Raw genomic sequence first — 14,782 nt, forward strand, 5'->3', positions numbered from 1 at the left:
CCGCATGTTCTGCGGGTAAATTTTTTGAGCCACTTTTGTAGCCACTTCTGAGGGGAAGTGCCAAAATGAATTCCTACACAAGCGGCTACACGCATCCGTTCATCCCAATATGTCGCGCACCGCAGCTCCAGCTTCTAGCACAGGGCGTGCCTTCAAAAAGAGGGGAGATGCACCACAAGCCCGCGTGGCGAATACTGCACCTCGTTTAGGTGTGGCCCCTCGGCGGGTGGCGGTTCGGCTAAACTCAAAAACGACGGAGGAGCGCAGCAGAGCAGCGAAGCAGCAACACAGTAACGCAGCAACGCTGCAACACAGATGGCGGGTTCACCCGGGTCCGCGCCGCTAAAAAAAAAGCTCAAATTGAAGTGGCAACAGTAGATACAAAAAAACGTACGCAAAAAAAGAGAACAAAAATGTTGTGGAGATACGCCCACATAGCATGACCAACGTGAAGACCTCCAAAAGGGGAGTGATATAAAAAAATAGCGTCCTCGAAGAGGCCACAAAAAATAAGGCTATTTATTTTTCACTTGATATCCATCGCCCTTTCTTCACAAAATTTTGTATCATCTTAGCGACACACATTTGATTATTTCAAACGTTACGTAAACATAACGTACGGACGAACTGCCCCAGGGGAGAAAGGAAAAAAAAAATAAAAAAAAAAGTGTTGCAAGAAAAAATATCCCCCTAACACGTTTGACTTAACAGAAAGAATACATCCTCCATCTGCATGTGTGAGAAGTATACCCACGTGGGGAACTGCAAAAATGGTTTTGAATAAGGTGTACCTTCTCACCATCCTGGTGCTGTTTTACGTTTCCACCCTATGTGTGGAAGCAGGGTGATCCAAAAAGTTACACATAAAGCTGCCAAACGAGGATGACGATTACTTGGGCAAATTAATCAACATTTCGAAGAAGATAACACAATACGCGCGAAACAATAAGGGGAAAATTGCCAAGGTGTTAGCTACATCAGCTCTTTCAGCCTACTCACTCAATTGGGTATACCAGTCCGGCGTCACACTGCAGAGGGACCCACACTACTCCTTGTTTGTCCCCTCCAACAGCTACATAAACAGTGCCATTAAAAGGGTTAAGAAAAATTATCAAGTGAAAAAATACACATTTAAGGAGAAGAAAATTTTCGAAAGGAATTTCCACCTCAACAATGCCATATCCCAAATGGGACAAATGTACGTTGTGAACAATTTGGTCAATTTTTTAAATTTTTTGCCCTACAAGTGGAGAACAAAATGTACATACAATTTTTGCAAATATAAAGAATTTGAAAATGTCGAAAATTTTTTTGACTACATCAAAATGGTGAAGCATGAAGGGCCCATTTTGCTCTTCCAGGGGAAATTAAAAAAACAGTATTGGATACATTTGCCACTAAAATATGAAATTTTAAAACCAGGGGACGGTTCTCTCTGCACACTTACATTTACCCCGTTGCACAAATATTATTCTGATTACACTGTTGAGATAAAACTGGTGAAAGAGAAGGAAAATAATAACGTAAAGTTGATCACCTCTGTTAAGTGTAATAGCAAAAATGGGGAGGAGGGAAACTCCTTCTACATAAATGTGGTTAAAAATATTGCCATGCTTTTAACGTATGACATTTTTGAAGGAATAAATAACAACATTCATGTGGTGTACAGACGGAATGCAAGCTGTGGAAAAAGCATGTTTACCAGATCGAATGCCATTTTAAAAAGGAAAAAAAAAACAACTCTTCAGTTCGTCCTCTCGCCGGTCAGCACCCCGTGGAGTTTTAAAATGCGGCGGAGTTAACTAGTCCCTACGGGGGGAAGGCATGAGAAGATTAGCAGGGAGTGTGCATGGTGAAGCGGAGCCTTTTTTTTCGGTCATTATCGAGGTGCGCATCTCATCATTACGTAATTGCTCAGTAGACATTGTTTTCCCCCCCATAGTGGTACTCTTTTTGAAGAAAAAGTACATGTCGCTACAAACTGGGGGAAGCCTTTTTTTTTCCCACCCCATCCCCCTGCTTCCTCACACGTGCGTCAAATTGTAAACTCAGAAAAGCGCCCAAGTTATCTCGTCATCTGGTCATCTGGTCATCTGGTCATCTGGTCATCTGGTCATCTGGTCACCCCGTCATCTTCCCACCCCTGTTTGCGTACACTGAACGAATGAAGAATTATTCCAAAATCCCGAGCTGAGGAAGGAATAGCTCTGACATGTTCACAGGTACAAAAATGGATTAACAATTGACATTTTATTTTTCTTCATCTCATGTGCATGTCATTTGCGCCATTTTGGCTGCTTCCCTTTTTTTCTGCCTCCCCTCTGGGGGACACACTCTTAATAACCCTTTTAAAGCACTTTAAAATTTGTTACAAAATTGTTCTTTGGGTATTAACACACTTTTCACTACATATTACATGAGGGAAAAAAAAGGAAAAATGTAAAACCCGTAGAAGAGGAAAAAAAAAAAAAACAACGAAGGGGGCAAAAAAAGTATACACAAATGTGTCGGCACGGACACCCCCCGCTAATGTACAAGCATTACGTGGCCTCACGCTATTCCCTTCCCTTATGCTGCGCTGGAGAAATCACTTCTGTAATGCCTTCTTCAAATTTTCGTTGGCAAAATTCCAGTTGACCAAATTCCACCAGGCCTTCACATACGACGCTCGGTCATTTCGATAGTCAATATAGTAGGCATGCTCCCATATGTCGCACGTCAGGATGGGAATGCCTGTGTTATCCTTTATAGGGTTCCCAGCATCATGCGTCTGCAAAATGACTAGCTTGTTGTTATTATTCAAAGCTAGCCAACCCCATCCTGATCCAAAGTGTCCGCATAATACATTCGAAAATTCATTTTTGAAATCGTTAAAGGACCCAAAGTCTTCCTGAATTTTTTCCTTAATTTCTCCATGGGGTTCCCCTCCACAATTGGGTCCCATGGAGTCCCAGTAAAAACTGTGGTTCCATATCTGCGCGGCGTTGTTAAAAATGGCTCCCGTGGATTCCTTCACAATTTCAAGCAACGATTTCGTGGCAAAGGGCGTGTCCTTAATTAGGCCATTCAACTTGTTCACGTACCCCGCGTGGTGCTTATTGTAATGGAAGTTCAGCGTCTCTTCGCTTATGTGGGGCGACAGGGCGTTCAAAGCGTATTTCAACTTGGGGAGAATAATTGCCATTTTTCTTCGGGTGTCTTCCTCTATGCTCGCGACGATTCCTCGTTCGGCTGCGGAAGTGCGGCAAAAAGGTTACCTTTCAGGACTGGCGCATATGTAAGCATAAGCATGTACGTGCACGTTTGTACGTATGTATGTGCATACATTTGAATGTTTGCATATATCTACTCTCTTGTGTATACACCTGCGTGTGCGCGGCGGGGCTCACCTGTCGACGTAGTCGCCTTTCCTATCTGAAAAAATCCACGGGGGCTGCTCGCCAATTAAGCAAAAATCAACGGGCGCGGGGAAAAATGAAGTGGAAAAAAAATTGTGCAATTTTTGCTTAATCGATAGGGAAAAAAAAGGAAAATTAAACTTACGGATGCAGTTGTAAATATCGAAAGGAGGAAGTTGTAATTGAAGATAAAGTTGCGGTTAAAAAATTGCACTTAAACATAAAGTTGCAGTTAAGGATAGAGTTAAAAGTTTTCGTTAAAGATGAATTCCTAATTAACGTTAAAAATGGCTTGACATTTCAATTTAACGTTAACGCTACGGGCGAAATTAAAAGAGGTGAACTGCTAAACTTTTATTTCTTCATCTTGCGGTTTGACATTTGCCAGCTCAAATGCAGCAAAAATGGTGCCAATTTTTAAACGTTACATGTATCCACAAACGGGAAAAAAATATAGCGCAAAAAAAAAAAAAAAAAATCCGTTTTCATGAAAAAGTTTGCCTTTTCGCGTTTTATGTACACAACGGGGGTAGGGGTGGCTCTAAGTGGAAGTGTACACGTGAACAGATAGGAGTGCGAACATGCATATATATAAATGTACACGCAAATGTTTATATATACTTTTGCGCATATGTTGTGGTCACATGTGTAGGCTTGCTGCTGCGCGAATGGCCATACGTACGCGGTATGCGTTTCTCCTAAGCGCATGCAGTAGGTGAAATGTGCCCCCTGTTGGGAGGCCACATGCGGCAGGGAGTTACACGAATGTTTTTTTTTTCAAAAAAAGGGACAAATGGAGAGCGGCATAATTTACCTACCGAACTGATGACTTGCATAATCTCGTTATTTTCGAATTTCATAAAAATAAATTCTCCAGAGGGAGATTTCTGTGCACATTTTTTTTTTCCCTTTATTCCGTGTTGCATGTGCAGAAAATGAAGTGGACCACATGAATAATTTTTTTTTTTCTTTTTAGTGGAATAAAATTTGAATAAAAACTGACCTTTAAGGTGCCATTTTGAAAAAGGTTGCTGATGGCTCTTTTTATGACGGAAAGGCAAATTGAAAAGAAAAATGAGCATTAGGGTTAAAACGCGCATTGCAACAAATCGCACCTACAACAGAAGGTTCAACATGCGTATATGTTCCGTTGTGGAAAAAAAAAAAAAAAAAAGCACTAGCCAAAGCAGCGTAAATCGAGTGACACATAAAAACTCGGTGCCAGTTCCGTTTCAGCGCGGATTGTACATATATATATGTATGCACACACACGAATGTGCGTTTAAGTGAAGTGCCGCGCGCACGGGCAAATATATTTACGCCGATGTAAACAACCCCAACGAGGGGGAAAAGGCTCCCCATTTCGCCCCTCAAATGGGGAAGCTACAGGAATGCATAAACCGTTAGAGTGGACAAACCGATCGAGTGGACAAACCGTTCGAGTGAACAATCCACTTGTTGAATGCAAACTGGAAAGGCACAAACGTGGAGAGGCTTAAATGTCCAGGCGGGTCGCATAAAAAAGATATGCCCCCGTTCCACCGTGCATACACCTCTGCCAAGCGGCACCCCGCATGTTTGAAAAGAATTTCTTCCCCGCGTGCAAAAATGAAGCAAACTTTTTAAATGCGATGTTTTAACAAAATTGTTGCAAAGAAAGGAGGGGGGGGGGGAAAAAGAAAAAAACAAAATAGAATCGCACGAAGCGAAAAATAGGACGATGCATACATGCACTTGTGGAAGCATCTCCTAGCGCGATAATCCCGCTTCGCAAAACCACGGCAGCATTCCTTATTGGTAATTCTTTCCCCTTTTACGCCTCAACTTTTTGCGTGGCTGGGCAACGGTGTGCAGGAGGCTACCGCCAAAGCACACGTTTGATAAATTATCGAGGAGCATCCTCTCCTGCTTGGTCATTTCGTCTTCGTTAATTGTAAAGTTTAAATAATTTAATTTTTTGACCTTTCCCAAGGAAGCGATAGTGGGCAGTTCGTACTTGTATTTACAATTCTCTCCGTTTATTTTCTTTTTACTTTTTTTTATGTAAGACCTATTGGCGCTTGGTTGTGCAGCATCGCAGCTGTGGCACATGTCAAAATATATCGGGTTGTCATAGGCCTCATTTAACAGCTTTTTTTTTTTCCTAGGTGGGATACTTTTTTTAAAAGCGCACTTCTTTTTTGGAGGAGGATTTTTCGATTTTGCTGGCTTTTTCCCTTTTCCTTTTTTATTCATCGTGCTAGAATGCTCACGTCCTCTGTCACCACTGTCACCATTATCACCACTTTCGTCATTTTGCGAAACAGCCGCCTTGTCGAATTCGGGAGGGGCATTAAGACCTACACCTTCAACATGGGGATTATCCACATCACGAGATTTTCGGGGGTACCGTTTTTTTAATATTCCATCGGGGAAAAGCCTTCTCACGGGTGCCTCCACAGCGTCGCTTGTTATAGCGGTGACTTTTGGGGAACCCTTGTTCTTCTCCCTTGATCTTTCTCCAGGTTGCTCTCTCGGTTTTTCGCCTCTTTGTTGCAGTCGTTCTGGTGTGTGCCTCCGCTGTTCTTCCTGTTTGTTATCGAGCCCTTCTTCCTGCTCGTTCTCGTGCCCTTCTTCCTCTTCGTCTTCTCGCTCTTGCTCAGTTTCGCCCGCTTTTCCCATCTTGTCTATTTCCGGGCCAACCTCTTCCCAGTCCAAGTCCCCCTCCGCGTGATTAGCATTTTCCCGCTTCCTTCCTATTCCATGGGCACTATTTTTCTCCCGTATTGCACTCAAGTATCCCCTCTCCGTTGAAAAGTCCCCATAACCAGCATCGTCACGCACTGGTAAGCTTTTCTTCTTAGAATATTTAAAAACCCCGTTAAAGTATATTTCGCCCCTTCGGACAGATTTGCTCATTTTTGCAACAAAAAGAAAAAAAAATTCAAAAATTTACTTTTAAATCTGTTAAAAAAATTAACGATCGGGTAGAAAACATATGCATCAATTTTGACACTAAAGGGAAAAAAAAAAATATATATTTTTTTTCCTGTTTTGAGGTAAAGACGAATGTATATGCTAATTTCGTCCACGTAAAACGCATGACAACATTACTTGACGTTAAAAATGTAGAAAAAAATTCTCAGAACAAAACAATGAACCAATATGCGGTAGAAAATGCATATTTTTACTTAAAATGTAAAATGGAGTAGTAGACCTTTTCATTTTTTTTCCTTCATCCAATTGTTAAAAATATGGACAAGGGGAAAAACTTATGGGTTGATTAACACACCAGGTCTTAAACTGGGAGGTATCAATTTTCTTATTTTAATATAACACGGTTTGGAGCAGTCTACAAATGCGCACAAACAGAATAACGCTCCTGTGCTTTGGCGTAGTAACGAGCTCCGCTGTTGGGTCCTCACAATTTAGTTAATTCTTCTTAACCACGCCGTTGAGCAGGTAGAAGATCACACACCTTCTTAAGGATGAAAGGGGGTTAAAAAAAAAAAAAAATACAAAATGCACCTGTTAAATTGTAGGACAAACTCAAAATATCAGCAGTATACTAAACGGTACTACAGAATTCGAGGAAGAAAAAAATGGTGCACGTATTGTTCCCCTGAGTGCTGTCACAGAAAGGGTCAAATCCCCTTTGGCATATTCACGCATATTGTGGCACACTTACACGAGGAAATGTTAAAAAGTTTCCTTCACAGAAAGGCATGATTGAATGTGCACGTGCAGTCGTTTAAAACATGAAATAGGAATGATAAATTTACTTGTGCAATTCTGCCATGGCATACTTCGCATGATAAAAAAAAATATATATAAATAAATAAACGTTCTAGCATCTTTCTAAAATTGCTTATATCAACGCGAAGAAATGGAAATTAAAAAACATTCCAGTAAAGCGGGGAAAATAAAAATTGCAGGAAGAACAAAAGTCACCAACGTGGTGTGTACATAATTTAAAAGTACATGTAGACCGAAAATAAAATTTAAAGGAATAGCATAAAAATGTATACCTTTTGATGAACGCGCGCTTTCAGCTTTTTTACAACTATTTTATTCGCGCAAAATGCACATGATCAACTTAAACAAGTTTTATCACACGAAGATGTCGCCAAAGAAGGGACTCGTTTTTTTCCAAGAATAATTCTTACAACGTAGGATGTAACGAACAAAAGGGATGAACATAAGGGGAAACAACGCCTTTAAGTATGTAGAAACGTGTAGACGTCCTGACAAGACGTACTTATGCATGGCAGAGCGCTTTGAAGCTCACACTTGTATCACTTGCATGTTCGCGCGCGTATACAAATGAGCCCATGCACGCGCTGCCACAAGTTCATGCACATTATGCCACTTCTGCACACACAAAAAAAAAAGAAGTAAAACAGGAAAGGTGGGTAAAACTAGCAAAAACAATGTGTTGCGTTGTAGCATTAACCCTCAAACGAGTGAAACACAATTTTTTCCTTCCCTCGAGCTTGTGTTAAATGAGGGCGAAAAGAATTATAGCATGTGCACACTTTTGATTAAGTCTTAAACTGACGTTTCTGCAAAAAGCCAAAAGTAATAGGAATAATTTTTGTCATTTAAAAAAAAAAAAAAAAAAAAAAAACAGCCATTGAGTACCACTTTTAAGCATTAACAAGGAGTGTAAAAATATACACACGTCAGGAAAAAAAAAAAAATAAAAACAGCCACTTGTCCTTTTTACCTGCACTGTTCAGATGAAAAGGAAAAAAAAAAAAATTATCCATTCTGACAAGCCATACTGTTAAGGTGAAAAAAAAAACATCTTGCGAACTTTTCGATAATCAATAATTTGCATTTTCACTCAAAAAAAAAAAAAAAGACAGCTATAAAAGCATGCGTTGTAACCTTTTCTTTTTTGTTTTGCTTTTTTTCCAATAAGATGCCCTATTTTTATTAAAATAATTATTTTTTGTTTCATGAAACTTTAATTTGTGTCAATAAGTTTAGCGGCGGAAAAAAAAAAGCACGCATAAGAAAATTATGTTGCCTCGTTAAATTTGTAAATGTGTACATCTTAATTCTCTGCAGAAGCTTGTTTTTCCCCTTTTGTTCTTCCCCTTTGTTCTTCCCTTTTGTTCGTCGCTGTTCGACGTGGTTACCTTCCAAATTGGACAAAATTCCTTTCCCTCAGATTAAGCGGCAGTTTGAGGCCATTTCACTCATCCACCTTTTTGGCAGCATTGTGTATATCCCCACCAGCAATTTCGACTATATTTGCCACGCATTGCCTCCCCAAAAAACACACTCCCCATTTTTAACACATTACCCGTGTGACAATTTCTCACCGAACAAAAATGACGAATGTTGTAGAATGCACCTTCAAAACCCCGCCCGAAACTGCAAAAGCCCCAGACAATGCCATCATTTGGAACTCATTTCAATACTGTGACGAGAAAGGATGGTATTCACTAACGAACCATGATGAGATAATGCTCAGACCTACTGCCTTCAGTGACGGAAGAATTAAATTTCTCCCTCAACTAGAAAAAATCCCAGAGGAATTTGAATCCGTTTTGTGTGGAAAGTATGATGCTAAAGCTTGGGGAAAGGACGATTGTAACATTGTTATTGAGGGTGATAAGGACGTACATATAAGCCTTCCAGGGCTGCAAGAAAAAATTAATTACAACCACAGAGAGAGATTCCCTACCTTCTTAAAAAACTGGAAAATTATTGTGGGAATGCTAAATGAGCACATAACCGTAATACGGATAAACACAGAAACTGCAATAATTGTAAGTATAAATGAAAAGAGCAATGTAACTGTAAAGTGTGTAAATTTCAATAACGGATTTTTATGTGTTAATCCGCACACAAACTTGGCAATTGCATATGGCGACTTCGCCTTGAGTGAACTTAAAAAATGTGAACTCGTTCCAAACATCACACACGAAGGGGCAGAATGGGGATTTTTTGTACACCTATTTAAATGGGGACATATCATAATACCAAAAGATATAGAAATTAAATTACCATCCCCAGGATTAAAGCTAATTGGGAAAAAAATAGACACTGTGGCGATCATTTCCCTTCCGCCAAACATATATATACACGTAAAAATTGATGGACCAAAATGTATAAGAAAATTAGAGTACGGACAGGACTACAGCATAACGGCCATTAAGAGTAGCGAATCTGACATTGACATTTATCTGCTCTTCGATGGACAATTAATAAAATATGAATTTTCCTTTGATACGAGGCTAAACAAGGTGGGGAAAGGAAGATCCATTAATTATGCCAAATTGAAGTGCACAAATAAGAGCAAGGAAGTGACTTCTTTCGTTTTCCAAGCGACGGCAAATTCTAAATTGTTGTTAGATTCCAACTGTCCTACGGATAATATGGGCCACCTTCTCTGCAACCAAACCATTTCCGTCTTCGACGCGGAAACTGGCGAGTACCTGAGCCACCCCCAGGGCCTGCAGCTAACCGAGGTGTTCAACACTTTGTCGTACCCGCCCGAGAAGGAGTAACGGGCTCGCCCCATTGAAAAGGCGCCACCGATTAGAAGGATTTGCGCCGATTAGAAGGATTTGCGCCGATTAGAAGGATTTGCGGCGTTTAAAAGGATTCGCGGCGTTTAATAGGTTGGCCGCATTATTTCCGCTCAAATTTTGACGTGCGCCGTTTTTTTCTTTTTTCTTCCGCTTTTCCACGTTTCCTCAGCGGCGGGCCTGTTGTTTCCCCCCACATATGTTCGTGTGCACGTACGTATATGGGCATACCCTCAAATCTGCATGCAGATAAATGCTATGGCATAGCAGCTATGCCACTTGTGTGCACGCACGTTGTTGTCGTTTTTTTGTCCCCCTCCCCCCCTTGCGCATTTTTCATTCCGCTCTTAACCACTAATCGTGTTATTCGCCAAACCCTGATCCCCCCCATTTGGCCTTCTCGAAATGAACTTTTGCTTAAAAAATTTAATTGGCTACGCATAATCTATGTGATGTGACGCGGACTGCAAGCTTTGCAAACTGGTTGTGTTTGCTCATGCTTTAGATGAGCACTTTCAGGAAAAAGAAAAAAACGTTACAGCTTTTTTATATATTTTTTTTTTTTACGAGATTACAAAAAAATTAAAAGTTTAAAAAGTTTAAAAAGAAAAAATTAAAATTTGCAAAGTGGGACGTGCACTCGCATATATATTCATGGGGCGAAAAAGGTGACTAACAATTTTTAGAACAACACCTGCGTGTGTGTATATCCCTACTTCGCTAGCACGAGCATGTATGGCTGACCAAATGGACAAATATTTGAAGTACAGCCTTGCACTGTGGGCAATTTAAAGAAAGCACAACTTTGTAACCCCTTCCAAGCATGTGGTCGAATGTGATTATGCCTGTATGCGCATGTGCGTATGTGGGCACTCCCGGACGGAAGCAAATGAGAAATATTATATCTACGAAAATGTGCCTTATTAATACGTAGGGCGGAAAAGGGAAAACAAAAGGTACGCACATTCACGTGGAATGGGAATTAAGTACATAAACAAATTTCGCAAAAAAAAAAAAAAATAATAATAAAAAACAAATAACAAATGATAAGGTAAACATAATAGAATAAACCTTCGAGGTGTCTCACGTGCAGGAAGTAAATCATTAACATAACTCAAAAATAGTCATTAATTAGTTTTATTTTTTTTGCAAATAGGTCTACGCAATTTTGTGGAGCATGTCTGTGCAGGTACTGGGGTGCTGCGCGCATGGGAAGTATTCCACGGGGCGTTATGCGTTTGTTCTTCTTAGGGGGTGAGTAATAGGGCGACTGAAGGGGGAGATACACATCTTTTCTTCACCGCTTCGCCGCTTCACCGCTGCGCGACTTAGTCGAACAAATCGTTTATGGTGTAAAAAGTGGGCTTCACATTCTCATCGCACTTGGACTTTTTCTTCTTGTGGTATGCGTTCGCATCCCCATCAGAGGGATCATCCCGTGAGTCATTTTCCGGGCGTTTATTCTTTTTCGTCTTCCCGTCTGTGCTATTGCTAGCTACATTTTTTCCATTCCCCGAGGGATCCCCCGCAGCGTTCTTCCCTTTATCATTCCCAATACTGCTACCACTCTCTTTAGCTTTATCTTTACTTGTGACATTCGAAACGGAGGAAGAAGAGCCTTTCCCCTTCACATCAGAATCTTTTCCTTTTCCCTTATTCCTGTCATTCGCAGCGGATTCGTTAAATTGGTCTATTAAATCTTTCAAGTTATGTTTTTTGTAGTACTCTACATATTTGTAAAAGTCTCCATTTTCGAGATGCTCCTTGGGAATATTCAATTCTTTAAAGTTCCGATTTTCAAGGATCATTTTAATATCATCATTTTTGCCTTTACGTAGGGAATTAAAATATTCTATACATGCCCTGACATCGCTATCTCTTTTTTTTTCCATTTCTAGAAAGCTTATAGTTTTATTCATTTTTTTTGCGTTCGAATCATTTATGTTATTAAACATGATTGTTTTTCTTTTAACATTTCCACTTTCGACAATTGCTCCCAATTTGTCGTTGTACTTTTCCGTTCTTTGCATTTCCTGATTGTTGCTTCCGTGCACTTTGCTGCTGTCTTTGTTCCAGGAGCTTGCCTGTGTGTTCGTGTGGGAATAGCTCGATGGGTAGCTCTTCTCGTATTTCCCGTTGTAAAAGCTGTTGTGCTCTCGAGAGTACCCGCCGCTGGGGTTGCCAACCCTGCCGCTCATGTTGTGGCTGCCGCCAATGCTGTAACCACCACCCATCCCGTGACCGCCGCTCCCATTGTGGCTGTAGTTCCTGCCGCCGGCCATGTGCGCGCTGCCGTTGTCGTTGCTCCCCTTTTTCAGGTACCCCATTTGGCCATAGTTGTTGGTCGAATTCCTCATGTAATCGTTTTGAAATTTATCATTCGAGTAGGGCACACAATTAGCACTCGTACTATACACACTGTTATTCGATTTGGAGTAGTTCCTTCGGTAGTCTTCATTTGGGTATTTTACCTCCGGTGCGTATCCGTGTGTTTCCTCTTCACAAAACAGTTTGTTGTTCGCTCTTTGTCCGTTCGGATCTTCCTCTCTATCATCCTCCCTCTCACCCTCCCTGTCGTCTTCGAAGCTGGCCTGGTTTTGGATGGACCCATTTTCGACTTCACCCTGTGCTGCCTCTCCACTGGGATTTTCTTCGCAACTTTCTTCGCAACTTTCTTTAGCGCTGCTCCCCGAGGAGGGGCTCGCGTTTCTCCTATTTTTTGTCAGTCTTAAGCATTTGAACATGTTCGCGAGGGGGCCGCGGTGGTTCCTGCTTTGCCTTCGCTGCGGGCTCGGATGGGCGCTCTGACTAGGGGAGAGATGCTCACTATAGTACTGCGAAAGGTTCATACGGCTGCACCAAAAGCATTGCACGTATGGACAGTCAATGTTTGTGAGGTTCCTCCTATTGCACTGGTAGCAAACGAGGATAATCACTTTTCTTCCTATGCTGTCGTGGGGCACTAGTGCGTTTACAACATGGCACTTGGGGCAGGCTCTATACACAGCACTGCTCTCGCAGGAAAAAACGGATAGGCATTTATAGCATCTAGCGTTTTTGTAGGAAATGCTCTCAAAGGAAAATGACAAGTTCTCTAGCCCCGCGACTGAGTCCAGAATACCATCTGGGTTTAGCAGAAAAAATGTCGTATACTTTTCTTCGTGCGCCCTACTCGAATCGTCTATGCATATGCGCTTTTCTCTTAGGGTGCTAATATCCATATAATGAGCGGTGGGATTTACGTGCAGGGGGCAGCAAAGTAGGGGGTATCAAACTGGGGGGCTTCAAAGTAGGGGGCATCTAAACGGAGGGCAGCGAAACACTCGGGGTGGTCCTTCCGCGCATGTGCATATCCACTCACATGTACATGTACACGCGTGCATTGCATAGGAACGTGCACAACGCACAGTCATGTGACGAATAGAGAGCAAGTACATACGCGAAGGTCCTCACTAAGCGGAAGAACAACGATCGCGAGCAAACCAACTGGTACAGATTATATACCTGTGAGTGCAATCGACGTGGAATTAAAAAATGCAGCTGAGTGTTGCTTTTTCCAAACGATCGTAATTTTTGCAGAATTTACTTTTTAATAACATCGCGAAGTTCCTTTGCGAAGTGAAAAACTGAAATGATTAAATAAAAAAAAAAAAAAAAAAAAATTACATATTTGCGAAAATGACAACTGTAATAGCAGCACTCGAGAATTGTTCTAAAGATTCACATGAATCACAAAAGTTGCTTCATAAAAGGTACGCGGGCCAAGTATTACAACTATTAATTAGAATTGGGGCGCGACCTGAAAATTGCGGCTGCCGTGTGAGCTCTGCGCACAAAGTAGGGATTATACACGCGTATATAAAGTACAGTTGAGCGCGTTGTATATATTTTTTGTTCTGCCTGTTTTGCGCGTTTGCCCCCTTTGGGCGGTTTCCTTCCTTTCCTTCCTTCCCTTTCTAAACTGCTCTGCTTTATGTTCTTTTTTTTTTTTCTTCTTCGCCAAATGGTACTGAATGAGGGGCACTTTTTTGATATGTTTTTCTCATCAGTTCAAATTCGCATGGAATGAGTGTTGTGCGAGCCAATTCGGCCATTCCTTAATGTCATTTCTTTGTGGCCATTTTACTATTCCCACGCGAGATGTACAAACATAAAATGAAAAGTGTATAGGATGAGGAATCCCCATTTGTTCTGTTGCACAGCAGAGCAAATGTGGTTACAACATTTTTTTTTTTTTTTTTTTGCTCCCATGTAAACAAACACAAAAAGAAGAAGGATTCATCTAAAAAAAAATGAATGTAAATTTTTTGGCACCTCAGTCGTTCTACATTGTAAGGAATAATAAACGAAAGAGTGAAAAGTGCGAAAAGGAAAAAAAAAAGTTTGTTCTCTCCTCATGTGTATAGGAAAAAAAACGCCTTAATCGCCAACATGGTATGTGTTGCCCTTTTGGCAACATTTTTCCCATCGCCGCTCTTTTTTGTGCTTCCTTCTGGGGGTGTGCCCGGCATTTTTCGCCTCCACATTTTTTGCTCCTTCCGTTGTTCCTCTTCCTTTTCTCCTTTTCTTCCGGAAGGGTCAATTTTTTTTTACTTCTTCAAATGGGCCATTTTTATGTGTGCGCAGTTGAACAGTTGTGGCAGTACACAAAAAAAAAAGTGCTAATTTTTTGGTGTTTTTTTGCCCAAGTGTGTATAATTATAAAGTTCCAACCGCGCGAGTAGCTTCAGGAGAGCGGAAACGAAGGGAATATTTTTCCTGCAGGAAACATCAACGATTGCGGTATTTACCGTTCCTGTTGGCTAATACTCACGTGTTGCCTTTTTTCACAACTTCGCAAAAAGGGTTTACGTTTCGTGTCAT

The 14,782-nt window shown here is 41.1% G+C and overlaps 5 protein-coding genes across 5 annotated transcripts, besides 9 other annotated features; 2 read left to right on the plus strand and 3 right to left on the minus strand.

The window, feature by feature from the left end:
- Positions 1-770: 770 nt before the first annotated feature.
- PVX_123025 (hypothetical protein, conserved) lies at positions 771-1,802 on the plus strand (the record flags this gene model as incomplete). The annotated part of the gene is made up of 2 exons (XM_001617118.1): positions 771-806; positions 870-1,802. The coding sequence occupies 2 exons, from the start codon at positions 771-773 to the stop codon at positions 1,800-1,802; spliced, it is 969 nt and encodes a 322-aa protein (XP_001617168.1).
- Positions 969-993: a microsatellite.
- Positions 1,209-1,235: a microsatellite.
- Positions 1,456-1,486: a microsatellite.
- A 191-nt stretch (positions 1,803-1,993) lies between the features above and the next one.
- Positions 1,994-2,014: a microsatellite.
- A 327-nt stretch (positions 2,015-2,341) lies between these two features.
- On the minus strand, positions 2,342-3,836 carry PVX_123030 (superoxide dismutase). The gene is made up of 2 exons (XM_001617119.1): positions 3,390-3,836; positions 2,342-3,231 (listed from the first exon to the last, which is right to left on the minus strand). The coding sequence occupies exon 2, from the start codon at positions 3,182-3,184 to the stop codon at positions 2,588-2,590; it is 597 nt and encodes a 198-aa protein (XP_001617169.1). The 5' UTR covers positions 3,185-3,231; positions 3,390-3,836; the 3' UTR covers positions 2,342-2,587.
- Positions 3,356-3,394: a microsatellite.
- Positions 3,837-4,974: 1,138 nt separating the features above from the next.
- Positions 4,975-5,013: a microsatellite.
- Position 5,014: 1 nt separating this feature from the next.
- PVX_123035 (hypothetical protein, conserved) lies at positions 5,015-6,296 on the minus strand (the record flags this gene model as incomplete). Its single annotated transcript, XM_001617120.1, has 1 exon — positions 5,015-6,296. One exon carries the CDS (start codon positions 6,294-6,296, stop codon positions 5,190-5,192), a length of 1,107 nt encoding a protein of 368 aa, XP_001617170.1. The 3' UTR covers positions 5,015-5,189.
- Positions 5,533-5,565: a microsatellite.
- Positions 6,297-8,221: 1,925 nt separating the features above from the next.
- On the plus strand, positions 8,222-9,898 carry PVX_123040 (hypothetical protein, conserved; the record flags this gene model as incomplete). The annotated part of the gene is made up of 1 exon (XM_001617121.1): positions 8,222-9,898. Exon 1 carries the CDS (start codon positions 8,717-8,719, stop codon positions 9,896-9,898), a length of 1,182 nt encoding a protein of 393 aa, XP_001617171.1. The 5' UTR covers positions 8,222-8,716.
- Positions 9,332-9,351: a microsatellite.
- Positions 9,899-11,247: 1,349 nt separating the features above from the next.
- On the minus strand, positions 11,248-13,140 carry PVX_123045 (hypothetical protein, conserved; the record flags this gene model as incomplete). Its single annotated transcript, XM_001617122.1, has 1 exon — positions 11,248-13,140. The coding sequence occupies one exon, from the start codon at positions 13,138-13,140 to the stop codon at positions 11,248-11,250; it is 1,893 nt and encodes a 630-aa protein (XP_001617172.1).
- Positions 11,348-11,377: a microsatellite.
- Positions 13,141-14,782: the final 1,642 nt, after the last annotated feature.

Source organism: Plasmodium vivax, chromosome 14 (genome assembly GCF_000002415.2).
Source record: "Plasmodium vivax chromosome 14, whole genome shotgun sequence".
In the NCBI taxonomy this organism is placed as follows: domain Eukaryota; phylum Apicomplexa; class Aconoidasida; order Haemosporida; family Plasmodiidae; genus Plasmodium; species Plasmodium vivax.